The sequence below is a fragment of the Enhydra lutris genome, unplaced genomic scaffold (genome assembly GCF_002288905.1).
Source record: "Enhydra lutris kenyoni isolate GAN:26980312 unplaced genomic scaffold, ASM228890v2 scaffoldscaffold25, whole genome shotgun sequence".
NCBI classification, from domain to species: domain Eukaryota; kingdom Metazoa; phylum Chordata; class Mammalia; order Carnivora; family Mustelidae; genus Enhydra; species Enhydra lutris.
This window is the reverse complement of record NW_019154109.1, coordinates 17,873,576-17,897,848: the sequence shown is the minus strand read 5'-3', so window position 1 is coordinate 17,897,848 and position 24,273 is coordinate 17,873,576. Positions and strand designations below refer to the sequence as shown.

At 38.8% G+C, this 24,273-nt stretch overlaps 1 protein-coding gene across 1 annotated transcript in view; it reads left to right on the top strand.

Annotated features, from left to right (window-relative positions):
* LOC111151119 (usherin) overlaps window positions 1-24,273 on the top strand; it is a 680,307-nt gene that overhangs the window by 608,272 nt on the left and 47,762 nt on the right. The window contains exon 61 of the mRNA XM_022508904.1: window positions 18,613-18,840. Within this exon, the coding sequence (XP_022364612.1) occupies window positions 18,613-18,840 (228 nt within the window). The remainder of the gene's footprint in view (window positions 1-18,612; window positions 18,841-24,273) is intronic.

Below are 24,273 nucleotides of genomic sequence, written 5' to 3'. Positions count from 1 at the left end.
TACTACACACGTTGAGTTTAATTGCCACTTAAAATGTTTTCGAAAAGATTACACTATGACTTGGTATTAAAATGAAAAGTTATTGTAGACATAGAAAGGCACAGAAATAGCAGCTTAATATACAATTTTTATAAAAAACCTATGCCCATACAAGTCTAAAGATGTCTTTCTCCAAATATAAAATTAAAATTCTAAGTGATAAAAAAGTATTGTATCTTCATTCAGTTGGAAGCATTTTTTTCTTCTGAGGAATACGTAAAATAACAGTGTGTCTTGAAATAAATGGAATCCTGGATTCAAAGAAATGGGGTATAGTCCATAATATTTTTAAACATATTGCTAACAAAATAATGTTTTATTATATTAACATGTAATATTATATCAAATATATTAAATTAATATTTATAAAAACAAAATAAATTTAAATAAAAGATTATTTATTCGCTTGACAGAAATCTATTCAACACCCAGAAGGTGCCAAACACAATTCATATCCTCGGTCCCTGTCCTCTAAGTTCAAGGTTTAGTGGGGAGAGAAGGCAGGTAAATAAATCACCATGATGTGGTGTAAAAAATGCCATGAACAATATAAAAGCAGAAAGGAAGAGCAAGTAACTGCCTGGGGCATCAAGAAGCTCTTCCAAATGAAGATGACATCAAATTTCTTTTCAAGGATGGTTAAGAGTTGCCAGGAATGGAAGCGCAATCTGAACAAAGGAGAAGTCATGTGCTAAAGCAAGGCCTCAACGAAGAGTGTGGTGACCCCACCCCTGAGCCACAAAGCTGGAGCCTGGGCTGTAAAGGGACATGAGTAGAGCATGGAGGGGCAGAGGGTAAGCCCAGAGAAGCAAGTTGCACACGTTCCTGCTGATGAGGACTGGCAGGGCTATCCACAAGTGCTTCCTGACCAGGTCCAAGCTATGGCATCGGAACAACTTTCGCATTAGACAGGTTGGCCCTTGACTCTTCCATTTGACAGTGGAAGTGGAATGGAATCGAGGAGAGCAAGTGAGGTTGGAAGGTATTAGGAACTTGGGAGGCAGAAAATTAGCTATTTCTACCTGAAGTTACCATGATTTCCTCTCCTCAGAGCTATGTAAACTGGGATGAAATAAACCGCTGAAATCAGGACATGGGCATTCATGTAAGAGCAGCAAGGGAGTTACAGAAAATGGAGGGAATGGCTCAAAAGACTGAAAGGTCACTGACACTCAGATTCAAGCAATAAATTATCTGATTCTGTAGGATTCCTTTAACATATAGGCTTCAGGACTGCTTCAAATCTAAGAGACAGGATGTTAATCAGATCACTAATCAGCCTTGGGAAGAAGAAAGGTCTTTCCAGAGATAGTCTTAGCAATCCTTAGTCATGTCTCCAGGTAATATCAAAGATATGACCTTCACTGGGAGTGTTTGTTCTAGAATGACCATACATCCTCTCACCGAGATCTGTCACCAATTAATAATTGATACTGAAACAGGAGACCTATGAACACAGATATCTACTATCCACTCTTCTGCAACAGCTGACCCAAGACTGGCAAATCCATCACCCAACTAACAACCGCTTAGATCCTCTCTCTCTCCAGACACGCAGAGGTGGTGGTCAGATGGCCCAGAGTACTCTGAAGCTATAAAGTTATTTACTAGGAATTATTTTCCATGTTGGGCAATAACAAATAAAGTAAGTTAAGAGAAAGAGAAGACGGAAATATCATGCAGCCCCAGAAAGAGAGAAACTCCAAGCTGACAGTTTTCCAATTTCTTTCCTTTTTTTTTTTTTTTTTTTGAGTACAGTTGATACACAATGTTACATTAGTTTCAGGTGTACAACATAATGATTCAGCATCTCTATACATTATACTATGCTTATCACAAGTGTTGCTACCATTCATCCTCATACAAATAGATAGATAGATAGATACATGGGTATAGATATATAGAGATATATTTTACATCTTCTTTATCCATTCATCTATCAATGGACATTTGGGTTTTTTCCATATTGTGGTTATTGCAGTAACAGAGGGGTTCATATATCTTTTCAAATTAGTGTTTTCACTCTTGGAGGCTAAAGGCCCAGTAACAAAATTATTAGATCCTATGGAATTTCTATTTCCAGTTTCAAAGACACAAAGCTATATTTCACGTGCTTGGATTCTATTCTTTCACTTTCTCCTAAAATGAGTCAAAAAGAGTTTCTGTTCCCCTTAACTAAATATTCTGGGTGAGAATATAGACTACATCATGTACCACCTTTTCTGTAACTACAGAGTGTCAGTTTTAAAAGCTGGGTGTCATAGTTCTTATTGCAAAATATGATTGATTTCTGGACTTGATCCTAATTTATTATTAGATGCTTTGGACTTTTTAAGTAGTCAGTATCCATACTTCTCATTCTTTCAAGCACATATGCTTTGTTTTAGTCAGGATAAGATAGGAAAATGCTGTGGTAACAAATAAAACTCAAATATCAGTGCCTAACAAAATAAAGGTGGGAAAAGTAATTTGGCTTTGGCTGCCTTTCTCCATCTTATATTAATGACGGACTGTGATAGGGAAGAGCATGTTGGAGGGCTCTGCGAGATGTTTTTGAGGTCCAGGATGGAAAGTGGCTAACATCCCTTCTCTCCACGTGTACTAGTCGTCTCACCCCATTGATGTGTGTAGGGAAGCTGAGGAATGTAGATAAGTAAATGGGATTTTGAGAAGCACTAATAATCTCTGCTGCATTTCTCTCCCCCCACCCTTTGGTCTGTCATTGCCTAAAAATACCAGTACAGTAATGAATAGAGAGCATCCTGTTTTTTAATAGTTTTTTTTTCTTTTAATTCCAGTATAGTTGACATAGAGTGTTAAATTAGTTTCAGGTGTACAGTATAGTGATTCAGCAGTTCTATATATTATTCGGTGCTCATCATAAGTGTCCTCTTAATCCCCTTCACCTGTTGGACCCATCCTCCCACCCACCTCCCTTCTGGTAATTATCTGTTTGCTCTCTATAGGTAAGAGTCTGTTTTTTGGTTTATCTCTTTTTTTTCTTTTTTCATTTGTTTTGTTTCTTAAATTCCACATATGAATGAAATCATATGGTATTTGTCTTTCTCTGACTGACTTATATCACTAAGCATTTATTCTCTAGATCCATGTTGTGGCACATGGCAAGATTTCATTCTTTTTATGGTTAAATAATATTCCATTGTATATATATACCACATCATCTTTAACCATTCATCTATTGGTGAACGCTTGGGCTGCTTCCATCATTTGGCTATTGTAAGTAATGCTGCAGTAAACATGGGGGTGTGTATATCTTTTCAAATTGCTTTCAAATTCAAGTTCAAATACAAAATGCTTTTGTATTCTTTGGGCAACTACCCAGTAATGCAGAGATTGCATCATTGGATAGTTCTATTTTTAATTTTTTTGAGGAACCTTGCTACTGTCTTCCACAGGTGCTGCCTCAGTTTTCATTCCCACCAGCAGAACAAGAAGTTTCCTTTTTCTCCATATCCTCGACAACACCTGTTGCTTCTTGTGTTGTTGATTTTAGCCATTCTGACAGGTGTGAAGTGTTATCTCAATGTGGTTTTGATTTGCATTTATCTGATGGTAAATAATATTAGGAATCTTTTCACGTGTCTGTTGCCATCTGTATGTTTTCTTTGGAGAAGTTTGTGTTCATGATTTTTTTTCTTTCTTTTTTTAAATTTTATTGCAGTATTACAAAATTCATTGGTTACGCACCACACCCAGTGCGCCATGTAATACATGCTCTCCATAATACCCAGCACCAGGTATCCAACCCCCCACCCGCCTCTTCTCCAAAACCCTCAGTTTAATTCAATTATTTGTTTTGGGAGGTATTGAGTTGTATAAGATCTTTATATATTTTGAATTCTAACCCTTTATCAGATATATCATTTGCAAATCCTCCTTTCATTCAGTAAATTCTCTTTTAGTTTTATTAATAGCTTCCTTTGTTGTGCAGAAGCTTTTATTTTGATGTAGTTTATTTTTGTTTTTGGTTCCCTCACGTCAAGAGACATATCTAGAAAAATGTTTTTATAGAGAGGGTATTCTCTCTTACTTGATTGTTATATTGATAGTAAGATTTATAAGGCTTTATTGATAGTAAGATTTATAAGGCTTTATCATTAAACGTGATTTATATGACTTTAGTAGATGCTGTTTATCAGATTAAAGATAATTTCTTCTATTTTCATGTAGCTAAAAGATTTTATCATAAATGGATGTTGAATTTTTTAATTCTACTTAGGGTAATCTTATGTAAATCAATTTTTTAAGAGTTAACTCCTGTATAATCATAATATTTCTTTTAAATATACTATTGGACACTATTTGCTAATATAACTTTTTCATCCAATCTCAAGTGATTTCTGCCTATAACTCACTTTTCTTATAATGCTATTGTTCAATATTGTCCCAATTTCATACAATCAGTTTGGTATCTGGTCCATTTAACCAATTTTAGTTAAACACTTTGTACATAATATCAATTATCTGTTACAGATTTAATTAAAAGCAATAACCAAAAACTTCACTGGTAGAACTCTCTGGTCCCAGGTGTTTTTGGAGGCTGATTCAGGACTTTTTGTATTTTATTATAAAGCTAGATTCATCTATTATTTTTTTTTTGATTCATCTATTATTGAGTACATGTGTTTTGTTGTGGTCCATTATCAAAGGAACGAGACTGAGACAAAGTGAAAGTTATGCAAAGCCTTATTCTATGCCAAGCATCAGAACTTAGACTGACCAGCCAGGGCCGCCTCCGAAGAGAGCGACCCCGTCCCGATCTCACAGGCTGGTTTTATAGGGCATAACCACAGACCCAAGGTACGTTGCTTCTACTGTTAAGGCATTTACTCCTGGAATCAATACCCAGAACCATACCAGGAACTGCGGGGGCGTTTATTCCCGGAATGAAGTCCATGGATGTAAACAATATGGCTACCTAGGCAATATGGAGTTGCTCTGGCTAAGCAGGCCCTAATAGTTAAACAGGTTTTAACATTAAATTGGCCCTGTTTGATTTTTGTATTTTTTCTAGAATTTCCCACTGTATGTACATTTTTACATTTGTCAAAAATTGTTCACATTTTCCTGTTTCTAAGGATAACCTGATCCATGAGCACTGAAGGAGTTTCTGCCATCCAAATACCCCAGACTCTCTGGAAAATGCCATTTTGTGTTTTATAGCACCAACTTCCCTATGCAAATTTCCTATACCACCTATTAGTGTTATTTATTCTTTGCTGGAGAAAGGTATTATCTTTTTCAGCTCACCCCCAATTTCAGGTTATGTAAGAACACAAAACTTGTCATATTGTGCTCCCTGTAGATACTGGTGAAAAATCATATTCATTATTACGTGATCTAGTTTATATATACATGTGTATAAATAAATTCTTAAAAAGACCAAATGATTGAAGTCAGTAACAAGGGAGAATTTACAATTTACTCAATTATTTAATGTACACTTATCCAATACCTACTAGGTCTTCATTAAAAAACATTTACAAGGATGATGTTTATAAATTTAATCTAAAAGATGTGCTTACTTTCCTGAGATGCTATGCCTTCTTTCAAAATATCATCCTCCATATATTCTCCATACAAGCCAGGGTGTTATGCAGTAAAAATGCCTTATTTGTTATTCATTGCTTTAGACTTACCCATTTATTCATTCATATCTTCCAGAACTGTTTATTGAATATCTTCTGTGTAGAAGCGTCTCTTTGATGCTTATGATAATAATAATAATAGAATCTAGCATCTGCTAAATGCTTACTACATGGCCGGCAGTATTCTGAGGCTTAACTCACTGAAGTGTACAAACTCAAATGATAAGTACTATTATTATTCCCTTTTTACATATGAGAAAACTGCGATAATGTGAGGCTAAGAAACAGTCCTAATCCAGAAGTCCACTTTGTATTGAGAGGACAAACCCATGAACAGACAAATGTAATGTAGCAGAAGATCCATTAAGAAAAGCGGTCAATCTATGAGTAAATTCAAACTCATTCTCTCTCATAAGGAACAATGTTTATGACAAAGAAATTTGGAACTCCTTGTTTAAAACAGATCGTTTTAATTGAAGAAGAGTGTGTCTACATGAGTTGAGAATCTCAGACTCAATAGCAAAGCTAGTATTGATGGGTCATGGGATCTCAAACAGGTTATTTAAACCATTGGACTCTAAGTTCAACTACAAAGTGAGGTAGTAGAATAGAGTTTCATCATTCTTTGACTCTTTAACTCTAATTAAAAGTTTTACTAATAAGACTTATGTATACATGGATATTTCATATTTAATCACAAGTATTATGAGTGTATTATCAAAAGTTGGAAATATAAGACTCCTTTCTTCACTGCACAAAAGTTCAAACAAATCTTTGATTAATCTTTCATTGGAGCTGCCAATTAAAGAAAGATATAATGTAGTTAAGTGGCACTCCAACTAGAGTCTGTGAACCCCTTAGAGTCCCAGAAACTTTTCCAAAGGGTCTTCCAGGTCAAAATTATTTTCATGTTAATATTAAGACATTGTGTTTCTTTCTCACACTCATCCCCTCAGAGTGTACAGCAGAATTTTCCAGAGGCTACATGATGTTTGATCGTGTCATCATTCTGCTGAATAATGGCATACGTGCTTTGGTACTCTTTTTTCTTTTTGTTTCTTTCTCTCTCTCTTTTTTTTAATTTCCCCAGCTTTAATTTTCAATATAGCAAATACTAATGGATGTAAAGCACAGAAACAAAAGCTTTGGGGAATCCTCTATTGATTTAAGAAATGTGGGTCCTGGGACCCAAATGTTAGAACCACTATCACAGTTGACAAGAACATTTGCACTCAGTGTAGTGCAGGAATAAAATTGTGAGCATGCCATTTACTGTTCGTATGACTCTGGGCAAGTTACCTAACTCACCTAAGCCTCAGTTTCCTTATGTGTAATATTATCAACCTCATAGCTTTTTTGTGAAGACGAAATAAGATAATGCATGTGCAGTACCTTATACCAGGTCTGACACGTAAAAGCCAAAAGTCTGCTCAAAAATTACCCTGTCTTAGGAGGGAAAGACAAGAGGAGGGCAAACTGTTAACTTTTTTTTTTTACACTGCGTACATATCTTTTCATCATGAACTCTACTTGGAAGATACAATTTATCAAAAGTAATAATTTAATTAAAACATTTTAAAAATTACCCTGTTCCTAGTAGATAATGGGCTTATAGTTTATTCACCACTTCATTTTTCGATGATGTTTATTTTTCCAAATTTATCTACGAGAAGAGCTATGCAAACAACGATGGCAGCTCTTACTGTGAAACATGGCTTTGCTGCAGACTCTAGCGCCAACTCCAAAGTAATTGGCTGATACCTGAGCACATCTATATCCATTCGCCATACACAAAACTTTGGCTAACCTGGTTTCTACATGCAAAGTGAGAAGGAAGTCCTGATATTTAATTCTAAATTAACAATCTCTCCCTTATTATTGAAGAGTTCTTATCAACATACATATATGTTCTAGTATCTTCCTTTAAAAAAAAAAATGTGACCACACAGGCCACAGGGCCCTCCCAGCTACCATTCCCTTTCCTTGTTCTCTTTTACAGCCAACTTTTCCAAAGAATTATGTTAAAGTCGAGGCTCCTCCTTCCACACATCCGGCTCTCTCTTCCTCTTCAGTCAGAGTTCTGTCTCTGCATTCCACTCAAAGTCTTATTTCGGGACCACTTGCCACCAAATCCAGAGAACTTTCTGGGTCCGTCTTCTTTAACATTTCATCCTCATAAAACAAAATAAAACAAAATTTCAACATCATTTGACACTGATAACCATACCTCCTTTTACAAAATATCCTCCTTTTTTTGGTGTCCACGACGTTGAACTCTCCTGGTTTCCTTCCTACTTCACTGGTCTCTGCTTCGTTTTCATTACCGACTCATCCTCTTCCACTTGTGCATCTCGCCCTCACCTGCCTCTGTCGCTGACTTTGGTGCTGGACCCTCTCCTTTACTATGGTGTCTTCCTAGGCTCTCTTTCTTCTTTACCCCATCCCTTCATTCTAAATCCTCTCCATAGTCACTGATAGCACAACTAGTTTTTTGAGCACTTACTCGCTATGAGGCATAATTAGAGACACTTGGAATGGAGCAAAGAATGAAACACATACAGGTCTCCGCCCCGGTGGAACTTCTAGTAAAGAGAGAGAAAAAATAAATAATAATCATAATCAATTAATAGATTACATGATATGTTGAAAATGACTGATGAATGCTTTGAAAAAGAGAAAAATAGAGAGCAAGAAAAGGGGTTCTAAAATGGGAGGAGTGGGGGAGGAAAGTGGCGGGCTGCAATTTTAAATAGGAGTGGTTCAACGAGAAGATGAGCTGAAGTTACCAAGCGGTCTTGTGGGTAATGTGGGTTGCAGGCAGAGGAAATAGCCAGTATAGGGCCCTCAAGGCAGGAGCTTCTTTGATGTATCTGATGCACCCCTGTGGCTGCAGTGCAGCTTGCATGTGGAGAGGTGATGGCAAAGGGGAAATCAAAGGGCTGGCAAGAACAGGTTTCTTCTCTGAACAACCTGAGAACTACCACAAGGTTTTGAGCAAAGAAGTCCCATGGTCTGACATGTTTCAAAATGTCATTCTGATTGCTATGTGGATGGGGGTGGTGGTTAAGGTTAAAAGTAGGGAGACCAGTTAAGTTGACTATTGCAGTGATTGAAGTAGAAGAGAATGTCTTGGAGCAGAGTGGTTGTAGTAAAATTGATGAGATCGGGTAGGATTCTGGATGTACCTTGAAGTTAAATAAATCCAAAAATATTTCCTAATGACTAGATGTAGGTGTGAGGGAAAGAGAAGATGAATCTAAAATTTTTGGCCTGAAAAATTGGAAGGATGAAGTTGTCATCTCTAGAAAAAAAAGGAGGACTCCAGGTGAAGCAGCTTTGGTGGAGGCATCAGACACATTTCAGTTGAGGAAACTGAACACTATGGGTATGGAGATAGGGGATTTCCTACAGGAACTAGAATTCACAAAACTGTGGGAAGAGTTGGAAAAGTGAAGATCCAGGAACAGGAGTAAGAGGATGTATAAAAGAGCTCCCACCCAACCAGTCTAAGAAGCCAGGCATGACCGGCCACCTAAATGGAACTGTCAGGAAGAAACTTGTGGAGACATCACTGGGAAGTTCTGTATAGCTACCATCCCTGTGAAGCCAAAATCAAATCATAGACCCATAGCCACCTGTCATCAGCAATCAGAAGGAAGAGCCAGCTATGGAGCAGAAGAGAATTAGGACAAACCGAAAAACTTACACCTCTGTGCCTATTTATCTCCACATCTAACTTCAATGAACTTTAGGGGATAATAGTTGCCTCTTTACTTCATCCTCCAAATCTCTTACCAAATTTAACCCGGAACCATAAAACGATGGTGTACTAGTTTCCTACTGCCACAGGACAAATTACCACAACCCTAGTGGCTTAAAAAGGGTATGCATTTGTTCTGTCATAGTCCCATGAGTTAGATGTCTAGACATGGCTTAGTTGGGTCCTTTAGGATCTCACAAGGCTGCAGTCAAGGCTCCCGCTGGGCTGCATTGTCATCTGAAGGCTTGACTAAGAAAGTATTTTCTTCCAGGTTGTTGGCAGAATTGATTTCCTTGTGGTTTTAAGCCTTGGGGGCTGCTGGCTTCTTATTGACTTGCCCTCAGCTTCTAGAGACCACCCACTGTCCCCTGCCGTGGGGATCTTCACAGCCCTCTCACAACATGGCAGCTTGCTTCCCAAAGACCAACAGGAGAATTTTGCTGTCAGCCAGCTAAGGTGGTGTCTCTAACATTCATGTGAGTGATGCCTCATTTTCCATTGTTTAGAAGTAAGTCTTGGGTCCTGCCTGAACTCAGGAGGAGGTGAATTATACCGGGGTATAACTAACTCATGGTCACCTTAGGGTGTGATTGCCACAGAATGGGATTCTGAGATATAGATTCATTTTAACCTACTTAACATAATACAAATACATACAAATTATACAGAAGGGAAGATCAATTAATCATATTAAGACTTGTTAAATTTGTGGTGTATTAGAAGTAAAAGTGGAGAGATTGAGAAGGCCATTGGATTTGAGACCAGATTTTGGGAGAGATGTGCAATGACTCTCAGATGTATTTTCCTAACCCAGTCTCTACTCAGCACTAGAGATTCATAGATCTACATGGTATATCAACTTCATATGGCCAAAATGACTCCTTCCATCCCCAAATCTGTCACTCTTTCAGACTGCCACATCTCATTAAATGGTACCACCATCCACCCTTTCTTTCAAGGCAAACCCAGGAGTGATCCTTAATTCTTCTTTCCTTTTTCTTCTACATTCAATCTGTCATAATTCTCTTGGCTGTACTTCCAAAACATAAATCCATCCACTAAGTTCCATCTCCACCATTACCACCCTGGACCAAGAAACTAGCACCCCTCCCAGACTTGCAAAACTCACTCCTTCTCTTGACCCCTACTGTGGACTGCATTGTGTTCCCCCAAAGTTCATACATTGAATCCATAACCCCAATGTGACTGTATTTGGAGGTAGGAACTTTAGGAATTAATTAAGGTTAGAATAGGTTGTAAGAATGGGCCTTGATCTGATAGAACTGGTGCCCTTATAAGACGAAAAAGAGACACCAGAGATCTCTCCCTCTCTCCATGAGCATGCAGAAAAAACTGTGTGAGAGGGCAGAGTAAGAAGGCAGCTATCTACAATCAATTAGTGAAGCCTCACCAGAAACTGAGTTTGATGGCGCCTTGATCTCCACTCCTAGCCTCCAGAACTAGGAGAATATAAATTTCTGGTTTTTTTTAAGCCAGTTACTGGTATTTTGTCATGGCAGCCTGAGTAGACTTAAAACAACTCCCTACATATATTCTCTACAGAGCAGCCAGAATGATGTCTTTAAAACCTACATTAAATCATATCATCCCCTTGCTTAAAGGCCTTCAGTAATTTTCCACTGAAATTAGAATCAGACTCTCTAATGTTGGTCTACAAGGTTTCACCATCTGACTTCTGCCCATCGCTTTGACCTTATCCTGTGCCACCCTCCCTCTCACTCGCACAGCTTCTCACTGTCTGCTGGAATACCAAGAGCTTCCCTTTCACCTGAAAGCTTCTCCTCCCGTTCTTCTCTTGGTTGGTTTCTTCTGCATTCTCGCCTACATGGAACTTCTTCAAAAATCCAAATCACTCTTCTTAAACTGAGAATCTCACTCTTCCCTACCACCTAAACCCAAGCTCTATTTCAGTACTCTACTTAAATATCTTCATACTTTGCCACCATTGCTAATTCTCTCTCTCTTTATTTTGCTTATTTACTGCCCATTTTTTCTCATGATAATGTAAAACTCAAGAGGACAGTGTCCATGTATCCTTTGTTTTCTGCTGTGACCTCAGACCTTCGGAAGCTGCTTATTACACCAGAAGCCCTCAATTCAACCCTGAATAAATATGTGCTTATTCAAGGACTGAATAAATACAAGACATGCTGGAATGAAATTCTTTTAAATATATTTTAGTACAGTTTTACTAGTATTGTCATAAAATAGATTGCCAGAGTAGAATTGCTGGGTCACAGACTATGCACATTTTTAATTTTGATAGATCAGAAATACTGCTTTTTAATATTTAGTGTGACTGATTTGCCACTTTAAAATTTAATTATCACAAATTTAATTTTTTCCTCTTCTCCTTGGAAAAATGAGCCATTTCGAAACCATTTTTTTTTCTCCAATGTTTTTATGGTAACTGAGGCATCATCGTTCATTTTGCAAGAACGCTGGCTTTGGCTTTATAGATTAAATTGATAAAGCCCATTTGTCCATGAAGAAAAATATCTGTGAATTGAATCTTCTTTTTGCATTGACCCCCCCATTACAAAATGAATGATGTATTCTGAGAGAGGTAAAAATGAAAACTTGTCTTTTACATATCATTCTTCTTTTCTGAATGTAGGTATTTGTGGGAGTAAAGACATAAAAGTGTCTGTTCACAGCACTAGTGTATGCATACTCCAGACTGAACATTTTTTTTAATATTTTATTTATTTGACAGAGAGAGATCACAGGTAGGCAGAGAGGCAGGCAGAGAGAGAGAGAGAGAGAGAGAGAGAGAGGGAGGAGGAAGCAGGCTCCCTGCCTAGCAGAGAGCCTGATGCGGGACTCGATCCCAGGACCCTGAGATCATGACCTGAGCTGAAGACAGAGGCTTAACCCACTGAGCCACCCAGGCAGCCCCCAGACTGAACATTTTGTTTGAAATTTACAATTGCTTCGACAAAGGGCCCCTGAGTAATCAATTGTAATTATATGTATCACAGTTACTTAAAAGGCAGATATGCATTTTTAGTTTCTTGAAATCTTTCAAATTACACCTTCAAACATTAGTGAGAACCCAAAGCTAGGAATGCTTTCACGCTTGTGTGTGCTTCTGAATTGGTCTCATTCGTGTTGTGGTCATCAGTGGTGTCCCTAACCTTTCCAGCTGCTTCCTAGCTGTTTGATATATACAAGTGACCAGTGCAAAGGTGTGGATGGCTCCACACAAACATGTGTCCACTGTCAGACAAACAGCCCAGGTACGTGTGATTCTGATAGCCATATGGACAGAGGACAGTATCATTGGCTTCGACTCAGCCCAGTTTTTATAATCCCCACTTTGATTGTGATCAAAAGGCAAACATCTGCGTCGAAAGAATAATTACAAATTTTGAGATAGAGCAAACATTCAATAAAGATTTTTAAAATCTTGTTCCTAAGAAAATACTTTCCTATTATCTCATATGTATGATGATCCATATTTACCGGCTGAATAATATCTAAATGAATTCATTAGCTAATTCTTGGCAGTTTTTTTTATTTCATCAGTCACTGACCATGACCTATATACCACAATAGGGCGAAATTTTAACATCCCGTTATTCTCTCAAATTGCATTGTAGAGCTCTTTATACCACACTAGTTCTTCAAATCTTGGTGTAATGTTACTCAGTGTTTCCCAACCAATTTTCATCCAGAATAATTAAGGTGACTTTCACAACTCTCTCCAGTCTTGCCGCCAATCTCTTTCCAGCCTTAATCCCCACTAGTCCCTACATTTCAGCTCCATGCAACTCCCAGCTCATCCCCAAACATATCCTGCATTTTTATTTCTTTTCTTTCTTCTAATTGCTCGCATATATTCATCTACTCAAACTCTGCCTCATTCCTAACCTCTATCAGATGCTACCTCCCAAGTAAGTCTGCCCCTACCATTCAGCCTCCTCCCTTCCCAGTAAGAAGTGTCCCTTCAGTATTTCCTGGCACCGGGCTATAGCACTTACCACACTTCACCTTGTGTGTATCTATATTTATGATTGACCTGCTCTAGTAGAATATAAACTCCTAAGAGTCAGGAGCCTGGATTTTCCATCTTATATCCCCACAGCAACTTTATCGAATCCAGTGCATACCAGATGCACAAAGTCCTGGTGTGGGGCTCCACACTCAGCGTGGAGTCTGCTCCCTTTGCCCCTCCCCCCTCACTAAAGTAAATAAATAAATAAATCTTTAAAAAAAAGAAAGAAAGAAAGAAGCTGCCGACCAACAATACTAGATGTTTCTACTAACCACTTTGGCAGCTCTGTCATGCCATTGAGCAGTGGGCCCCAGTACCTGCACACGCTTCATGCAGGTAAAACAATAGACCACGAATCTAAAGGGTTTTTCTCCTACCATTTTGTATTATGAGTCAACCTTTGATTCTAGAGCAACTCCACATGTATGTGCGTGCCATCAAAAAATGTCTTTGTCCTACCAGCCAGGAGGTATGGAGGCAGAGATGGCACTGGTAAAGTAAATGCACATATGAAACCAGTGGGAATTTTCTGTGTTAACATTTTGCAGACTTAGAAGTCTCATACTTAGAAAATTATGGCTAAGTAGCCAAGGCTGTTATTCGGCTATGGGTAATAAAAGATCACTTCTGTATTGAGACTGAGGTGACTTTTACAAAATGAGTACTAGATATAAATATGTTGGTCAACTTTGGAGAAGCTAAAAATTAACTTTATAAATGGGAGGGAAGATAGACCTCCGCATCCCATGCCTCAAAGGACCTGGCTTTCAGAAACCTACAAAAATAATCTGTGTTGATTTGTCAGCATTAAAATGTGTAAATCATCCTATTGGTTGGCTGTACTCTGTCCAAAGCCATGGCTTGTAGGCGGTAGTCAATAAGAGCTTTTCCTACTTCTCATGTTTTATTTGTAGTCTAAACCAGAAACTTGTCTATAACCATTTGTTTATTGTATCATTATGACAAGGAAAACTATAACTTATGACAAAACCAAGAAGCAGCACCCAAGTGGTTCAACTAAGGAAAACAGAGGTTGATATAATTAAATTTAGACTCCTCTGAAGCTCTCCTTATACAAAAGAAAGGAAACTTTTGATGTGACCTGTTCTCTGGATCTTGGCATTCATGGTAACTAAACAAGGCAAAGGAATCCTAGAACCAGGTTCGGATTTATAGGCCAAAAGTCACATATTTTAAAATGAGGACCTCATGATAAGGAGTATAGACAGAAGAAACCCCATCAGCTGGAAACGAAGTTGATGGTGACCAGGAAGATTAACCCTTTCCAAAAGGTAATAAGCACACACGATACTCTGCTGAAGAGCACAGCAGTGCCCACACACCACTGTTTTGGTTCATTACCAGGAGCAGGGTAAAACGATCCCTAAGGGCCCAGGTAAGTGGGTTCAGTGAAAACGCACCACAAAGACCAGAGGGAAAGCTTTGGAAACTGCTGGATCATCAGATCAATAGACTCAAAGATGACTAAGTTAGGTTGCTTTATGCAGTTTAAACATTTGTGCAGGGAGTCTCCCCACGCAGCCTTTTATTGACAGCTACAGATCAATGGTAATTTTTGATCATTTTCAACCTACATAAACCTATTGACCCCAGGGCCACCTTTGGGGCACTTCAAGTCGTCAAAAATAATCAGAGGAGATGGTGTAAAATTGTCAGACTGCTGAAGACTCCAAGTAGTTTCATGTGCCCCCAGGAGCAGAGTTGAGAGGTTAAAATGTAGTTCAGATTGCCAGCAGAACCTCAACTGGCAGACCGTTCCAGAGAGTCTTGTCTTTATGTCTCATAAAAGGACATACTGCTTTGTATCCAGACTGCAGCCCTTATGCATATAAGGTTTTGTTTTTTTTTTAAGCTAAGTCTCATTGGAAATATTAGATTGTGGAGGCTGCATTTTTCCTATTTTCCTCTGTTGAATCATTCTTTCCACTGTCTGCCTAACAAAAGTAGTCAATGTACTTATAGAATAAAAATATGAACATTAGGTGGATGTGAACATGGGAAGGACAAGGACAGATGGGAAGTGAGCACAAGCTGGTAGCCCAGAGATCGGGGATGACAAGAAATCTATCTCCTAAGAATCAGTAAGATGGAAGAGTGAGGGAAAGAAGGATCAAAATAAGGACAACAAAGAAGAAGAAGTAAGAGTATCAAATCAAGATCATCTCCATAAGGGACGGAGAAAGGGGGAGCAGAGGAGTGAAAGGGAAGAAAAAGGATTTCAATGATGATTTTACTAGTCAACAGAGGAGAACACTACATCCCCCAAGGAAAGAATTTAATCCAAAAAATGTAAGGTAGACAGTGTTCAAGAAAATCTGAATTTAAGGGGAGAAAAACCTGAGTAACTGAATAAACAAACAAGATAGAACCCAATCTGCAGAATGAACTGTGCCCAAATTTTACAGGATTCTAAAATAGTGAACTTTGGTGTTGGAAATCCACTCAAGAGAGAATAATGCAATGTCGAAGAATATATTGGTAAGAACCGTCTTGCCATTTTAAAATTTTCTGCATTTTTTTTCATATGGCCTTTAATAAACATGGACAAAAAGCATGATCATTAATGAGGTTTATTTAACAGGGGTGTGTGTGTGTGTGTGTGTGTGTGTGTGTCTGTGTGTGTGTGTGTGTGTGTGTGTGTGTGTGTGTTGTAGCTCTTCACAAATAACAACATAATATGGGAACTAGTCCTCAACGTAAATTTATGCTATAAAAATTCTCCTTCACACACTTCCTTTACATTTACAATATGAGATTCTTTCTTTCTTTCTTTCTTTCTTTTTTTTTTTTTGTAAGATACCACCAAAGTAAGCAAAACAACTACCGTAATCACCTTTTGTAGGAATAAACCTCTAAAGATCTCGGTGTCGGGCACGCACGAACTTCAACCTGAGATCTGCAGGTCCTATTTCTACATTAGAAGTTTTGAGGCCAGGGCATTCTGAATACTTCGGCGTTGTGGGGATCTGAGCTATAAATGTTTATTAAAAGGATCTATAATGAAATCAGTTTTGTTATTTTTTTAATGGTTGCCTGGAGTGTGTTGGATGACTGAATGCCGGTTGTTAATCATTAAGTACTCGTGTTACCGAAAGTGTTTGATAGTATTGCCATCTAGGGGCTGAATGGAATTCTCAGCTCTGAAATAAACTGTAATTGAGCAGGTGCCGCTATTGACAATATACATATGTTTTTGCTTTATGGCCCACATGCTTTACATGTTTCTTATGACAAAAGCTATCTCTAAATGTCCCCCAACAGCCTACCTTTTTTATATATAATCTGTTAGAGGTGATTACTATTTGCTTTGGAGCTTATGCTTTTTTGGCACCCATTACTGAATATTCTGAACAAAGAATTTTTCTTTTTTGCATTATTAATCTTGCCCATGTTTGCCCTATTTCTACAGAAAAGGAATCATTTATCAGAAAAGAATGTTTGTAATCGGGACTTGTAGCATCTTCAGATTTAATATTCATTATGGTCATTCTAGTTCTGTGCTATATTTATCTAAAAGACCAATCCAGTGTTGTGGAGAAATATGTTTTAAATATTTATGATCCAACTTTTAATATTTTAAAAAAGAGAAATTAGTATTTCTATAAAATTTGTTTCAGAGTCTGGTCGCTTAGCAAATGTTTAAATATTAAAAGATTTCAAGAGGTTAGCATGTAATATCATAATGGGACTTATTGAAAGAGGAAAATTGACTTAGAAGTTTTTGATAAATAAAGGAAATTATATTTTCTCTGCTTGTGTTTAACACATAATAAGAGACATTAGACAGGTGAAACTTATGACCAAGAATGTGAGGAAACAGTGTCAAAAATTATTTCTACAAAGTGTTTTGGTTTTGTCTGACCAATTTTTTAGAAAATGATTCAAATTGACTTTGCCACTTTGTTTTAGATTTTATTCAAAATGATATTTGGATGCCTCTCAATTAGGAGAATTTCTAGTCACATAACTTTGTCTGATTTCAGGTATCTACTCTCAGAAATAACTTCCTCTTCTCTCCCTCACATTCATCCTTTTGTATCCACCAAGGAGAGGACAATTGAAAACTGTCGTGTTTAAACATCTAATAAACTAAACCTGATCTTACACACCATGAAGCCATTCAAAAGGTCCTCATGATTACTCATGTATAGTACACAAAAGAAAGTGTGTCTGTGTGTCTGGGTGTCTCTGTGTGTCAGTATGTGTCTCTGGATGTGTGTGTGTGTGTGTGTGTGTGTGTGTGTGTGTGTGTTATCTATACACATATTCATGGTCCACTTGCAGACATATTTGCTATTTATAAACAGACATATCCACCCAGCCCAGATGTAGAAAGAGCACCCTGGGCGCTTTCAAAACATGAAGACTTTTAGTTCCAGCTTTTAGTTATGTAAAATACATTAAATGTTCTCTCCAAGCAGGAAAAAAAACAAAACAAAACAAAAAACCCCTCTAATCCTATCTTTTTTTTTCCTTTTAAATCAACAAAAACCAAATTCTCAAAGCCTAGCTAACAATTATTGTTGGTAAATTTGATGGTTCCAGTTATGATATTTTTAACAAACAAGACTATTTTCACATGTATATATATATATCACTAGTAGACTTCTCTAAGCGTGTTTGTGCATTTACAGTTCAGCTCACTTGTCGTTTTGTTTTCTTGTGTCTGTTTTACTGCATCTGTAAGATATAAATACTCACCAAGAGAAGGAGGGAGGGAGACTGGGGAGAGTCATATGTATATACAAATTGTGCTGGGGATTAACCATTCCAGTTAGACCTCCAAGCCCTTAAGATTATCCCATTTTTTGTCATGAAGCTTGGTGCCACTGATTTCCACCATGAGCTGAATGCCGCACTAGCCTGAAGCACCTTTTTTTTTTCTTTTTTTTATGTTATGTGTCACATCCTTTGGGTTGCAAGCTCTGGAAAGGCAAGGATTCTATCTGATCCCCACTTTGTGTATGTCTGAAGTTATACAACATTTGATAGTATATTCAGGTGTGAAGAACAATAAAAAAGCCACATTGTTTTCTTAGTAATTCAAAACTCTGTTGTGATATTTTATGCTGCTATTGCTAATGTACCTTGGTCAGAGAATGACCTTCCAGCAATTGTTAGCAGTTCCTAAAAGAAATCTAACCTGTTAATTTTTGTGCATGCAGGGAACGAGCCATCAAGCCCACCTATTTGGGTTAGAACCATTCACAACATATCACATTGGAATTGTGGCCACAAACCAGGCAGGAGACGTTTCAAGCCCCTGGACCATGGTTCAAACCCTAGAATCTTCCCCAAGTGGACTGAGCAACTTTACAGTAGAACAGCAAGAGAACGGCCGGGCGTTGTTGCTACAGTGGTCAGAGCCTGTGAGAAACAATGGTGTGATTAAGGTAACGTCTACTCTGAATATGAAATCATGTTTGGTGTCCTCCAGATAAATAGATGAGCCCTGACATGCCATCAGGTCACTGTGGGGAAACACCCTTCACCGTCTGTTTAATCCTCCTTGATAGCTCCTCCAGGCACTTAATCATAGATCAGAGAAAACTAGCTCCCATGTATTATGCTTCCTATGAACCCAACACTGGGCTAAGTGCTCTCCGTGGATTATCTCATTTAACTTGCGCATCAACCCTACCAGGTAGGTACCACTAAACTTCATGAGGCATATCAAGGCTAAATAATTACCCAAGCCCCCATTGCAAATGATCGAATCGCAATTTGAAGTCAGGAAGTCACGCCAAAACGGAACTCTAAATGACTGTTCCTACTGCCTCCTGACTTATCCTGCACAGTTATTTGCTTTAGTCCTGCCTAATTTGCACTTTGAGCCGAGCTCATTAAGCAGAAGACAGGAAGCCCCCCTGTGTCTGCTAACACCCCCCACCTCCATATGTAGCCATGAAGAGCAGTCTTACTAAGGTCCTAGGTGCGTCTCGGGTTTGACCAGTCTGTGAGCACAAATAAGATGGCATTTCTGTTACTAGGCTGCATTTCGTTGATTTGAGTGATCACCCACGTGCAAGCCAGTCTTCATCTGCCTTTTGGATACTCGTCCCCAACAGCTGGGGTGACTTACCGGTCAGACTGTGCCTACCTCTAGTCCTGGACCTCCGCTTCAGCCCTGGTCAACTGCCTTCTGCAGGCTGGGACTGCCGGTCCCCTCCTCCACCACTCCTTCTCCAGGTGGTCAAGAGTCCCCTATTGACTCCACCTAGAACAGTTAAGACTAAGCTGTAACTTTGAAGAAAGCTTCTCTGAAAACCCTACAAGAAAGATGACAGCAGAAATTACCTACAGCAACAAGTTAGAACTGTAACTAGACCTCACAGGCCCAGGCCCATCCTCGTGGGCCTCCAGGTTAACAGCCTCACTGCTTAGTACCATGGCTGCCTCTCCGCCAAGCTGCAGGCCTGCTACAAGGCATCAGAAGCAAGCTGCCTTCTACCAGCCTGCCTACGTGTGACAGGGCCTGACTTCCCCCAGTCTAGGACAGGAGGCTTGAGCCACATGATCCAGGGTCTCAAAATCCAAGCCAATGCCCTAAGATCCCATCAGAGAAAAGAGTCTCTCTCTTCATACCCATCCTTTTGATACCCATTCCCTCCTTTTGAGTGTTTGTTTCCCATTCTAGCGTCTGCCTCTTCTTGGTATGATTGACAATAGGAATATCTCCTCCTTTACCTTCATTGACATTTCACCAAATCTCTATTAAGCTTCTACTAAGTGCCAGGCATTTATTCAGGAGTGAGCAAGACAAGCAAGGTCCTCCTGCTGTCACACACCTTGCATGTGGGTGTGTGTGAGAGAGTGTGTTTGTGGGCGCACGTGCACATGAATGGTGGTGGTACAGAGAAGCAAACAAAAAGCTAGTACACAAATAAGAGAATTTCAGAGAAGGATGAACACCATAAAAAAAAATTAAACACAATAATGTAATTACGCCTACTCAGGCTGTTTTAGAATGGATGATCATTTGAATTGACATTTGAGCTGAGCCCTGAATGACAAGACCGAGTCAGTCATGTGAAGATATGAGAGCAAAATGTTCCAAACAAACTGAACAGCAAATGCAAGGCCTGAAGCCCGGAATGAACTTGGTGCATTCAAATGAATGGAAGAAAGCCAGTGTGGTTGAAGTATTGGGGGGTGGGGTGCACGGAGAGAAAGATGAGAATGGCAGATTGGTAGGAAGTAGATTGTGCCCAGCCTTGTGGGCTGTGATGAGTTTGGAACTTATTCTAAGTGTGATGAAAAATTACTGAAAGGTTTAGGCAATTAAATAGTATAATCAAATTTATGTTTTTCAAAACCACTCTGGCTGCTGTGTATAAAATGGACTCTAAGAAGACCAGTGGAATTTGGAAGATGCTAAAAATTTAAGATAGAATTGATGGTGGCTTGAATTAGAGTGGGAGCTGTGAGGACAGAAGATGTAGGTGAATTGGAGATATATCCAGAAAGCAAAGCTGACAGGATCTGTTAATGGACTGGATGTGAAACAGGAAGGAAAAGGGATATTCAGGCCTTGAGTCATTGACTAAGAAAGTAAGGCTGGGAAGTATACAGGTTTGAAGGGACAAGTAGACAGTTGGAGGTATATGTCTAGAACTCTATTTTTGGAATTCATTAGTATATGAGTGGCATTTAAACCCATGTGTCTAGAGGATATCAGGTATGGAGAGAACATAACTAGAAATGATAAGAGATAGGGCTCAAGCTCTGAGTAATACAGAAATTTGGAGGTCAAGAGGAGGCAGTGGCGCCAGCAAAGGAGACTCAGAAGAGGCAAGTAAGGTAGAAGGACAGGTAGATGAGTGGGGCATCCCAAAACTGTGGAGAAAGTATGTCCGATGCTCTTGAAAGATCAAGTGGAATGAGGGCAGAGAAGTCATCCTGGACCTGGAAATGAGGTAATCATAGTGACCTTGACAAGAAGATCAAATGGTGAAATGAGAAACCAGGTTGGGACAGCTTGAGGAGAAAATAGCAAGTGAGGAATGAGGACCCCAACTCTTTAAAGAAGCATAGATGAAAAGCAGAGAAACAGGGCAGTAGCTGGGGGACTAGAGTGTCAAGAAATTTTATTTAAAAATCAATGAAAGATACTAGAGTACATTTAAACACTAATGGAAGTAGCCCAGTAGAGGGAGATAAATTGGTGATGCAAGAGATAATGAGAATGATTGCAGGCATGAAATCTGTAGAAGGAGCGGGTATGGGACCCAGAGCTCAGGTGGGCTCCTCGGGGTAGAGATACTTCATCCAGAGCACAAGGAAGGAGGGCACGCAGTGTAAGTCTGGATTCACATGGATATGATGAGCATAATACATAACATGGGAATATTCCTTTCTGACTGCTTCTATTTCTCCAGTCAAGTATGTGGTTCTGTCAACAACCACCTATGAGAGACAGAAGAGGGTGATGGAAGAGACAGAAGAGTTTGTGAGGAAAGGAGAAAATATTAAAGAATCGCTTTGGAAAATGAAAGAGAGAACATGTGGGGGAATGGAATAGGACTACAAGGCGGGAGTCGCCCTCTTAAAATTTAAAGTAAGATATTTAAAGTGAGACCATTCAGCATAGTCAAGTGTTTTTCCCCAAACCCAGCTAGAAGCTAAGGTATGGAGGGAAAGCTAACTTTAATACTAATTAGAGATTTGCTAGGTGAATATGAGGGAGCTCAGGGACTCATCGAGGCTTTCAAGTTGATTATGGAAGCTAAGCGCTCTTCAGAAAATACACTATTTCCTTTCCCTCAGGGGTGTGGTCTTGCCCTAGGAACACAACTAGAAAAAACAAATCACATTGAAATACAATAATCCAGCATAAATCGATTTCCAAAAGTCTAGGCTATTTAATCTTAAATAACAAAAAAGTATATAAACAGTGCAGTCCAAGTTAGGTTTGCTTGTGGGAATGTTTCAAACTTGATGTGCCTGCCAGAGGATTCTTTTTTTTTTTTTTTTCTTTTCAGTGTTCCAGAATTCATTGTTTATGCACCACACCCAGTGCTCCATGCAATACGTGCCCTCCATAATACCCACCACGAGGCTCACCCAACCCCTCATGCCCCTCCCCTCCAAAACCCTTAGTTTGTTTCTCAGAGTCCACAGTCTCTCATGATTCATCTCCTCCTCCAGTTTCCCCCAACTCACTTCTCTCCAACTCTCCATGCCCTCTGTGTTATTCCTTATCCTCCACAAGTAAGTGAGACCATATGATAATTGGCTCTCTCTGCTTGACTTATTTCACTTAGCATCATCTCTTCCAGTCCCGTACATGTTGATACAAAAGTTGGGTATTCATCCTTTCTGATGGAGGCATATTACTCCATAGTGTATATGGACCACATCTTCCTTATCCATTTGTCTGTTGAAGGGCATCTTGGTTCTTTCCACAGTTTGGCAACTGTAGCCATTGCTGCTATGAACATTGGGGTACTTTTCACTTTTTTTTTTTCTTTTCACTACATCTGTATCTTTGGGGGAAATACCCAATAGAGAAATTGCAGGGTCATAGGGAAGCTCTATTTTTAATTTCTTAAGGAATGTCCACACTGTTTTCCAAAGTGGTTTCATCAACTTGCATTCCCACCAACAGTGTAAGAGGGCTCCCCTTTTTCCACATCCTCTCCAACACACGTTGTTTACTATCTTATTAATTTTGGACATTCTGACTGGTGTAAGGTGGTATCTCAGTGTGGTTTTTATTTGAATCTCCCTGATAGCTAATGAGGGTGAACATTTTTTCATGTGTCTGTTAGCCATTTGTATGTCTTCTTTGGAGAAGTGTCTGTTCATGTCTTCTGCCCATTTTTTGACATGATTATCTGTTTTGTGTGTGTTGAGTTTGAGGAGTTCTTTACAGATCTTGGATATCAGTCCTTTGTCTGTACTGTCATTTGCAAATATCTTCTCCCATTCTGTGGGTTGGCTCTTTGTTTTGTTGACTGTTTCCTTTGCTGGGTAGAAGCTTTTCATCTTGATGAAGTCCCAAAAGTTCATATTCGCTTTTGTTTCCTTTGCCTTTGGAGACATATTTTGAAAGAAGTTGCTGTCTGCCAGGGTATTCTGAAATACATCCCTGCCCCTCTTGAGGGATGCCATCCTCGGGAGCCACTACCAACCACAGGGATGTATCATATCTCTCAGGTGCATCAAGGCTGGGAAAGGGCAGGAAATCACTATACAAAAACATCTACATTCAAGTTGAGTTACTTCCCATCTTTTGCAAAGAATGATGAATAATATGAGATGAAAATTTGCCCTACATTTATATAACAAATGTTCAGATGGTTTTCCCAGAACCAAAGGGTACTTTGCTCCAAAGGAGCAATCCATTCTTCCATGGCCTGCAAGAGAAAACAGCATGGTTTATTCCATCTTCTAGTCATTCCAAGTTTGTATCTATATTTGTGTAAATATGTAGAACACATAAATGCATATATGTGTATGTATGTGTGCCCACACATAGATACACAGACATTTTCAGCCCTGACACCCTGGTACAAATGGTTAAGTAATATAATTCAATTTCCCAGTAAATGCTACAAAGAGATAGACAATGTAGATAGGCCCTACTTATCCCACTCAGAATGAAATCCAAAGTGGTCATCATCTATAAAACAGGGGATATGAATACTGTTCCTTACCTTTAAAAAAATAAAAATGGGAGGAAACGTATTTGACCTTTTAAGTCGAAGAATCAGCTTCAATAGTCCTTAGCTTTTAGATATGTGCTTATATGATATCCAACCTTAAAAAAAAAAAAAAGGCAAAGGAAACCATTGTTCTTCTTTTTGTGGACTTTTCATTAACTA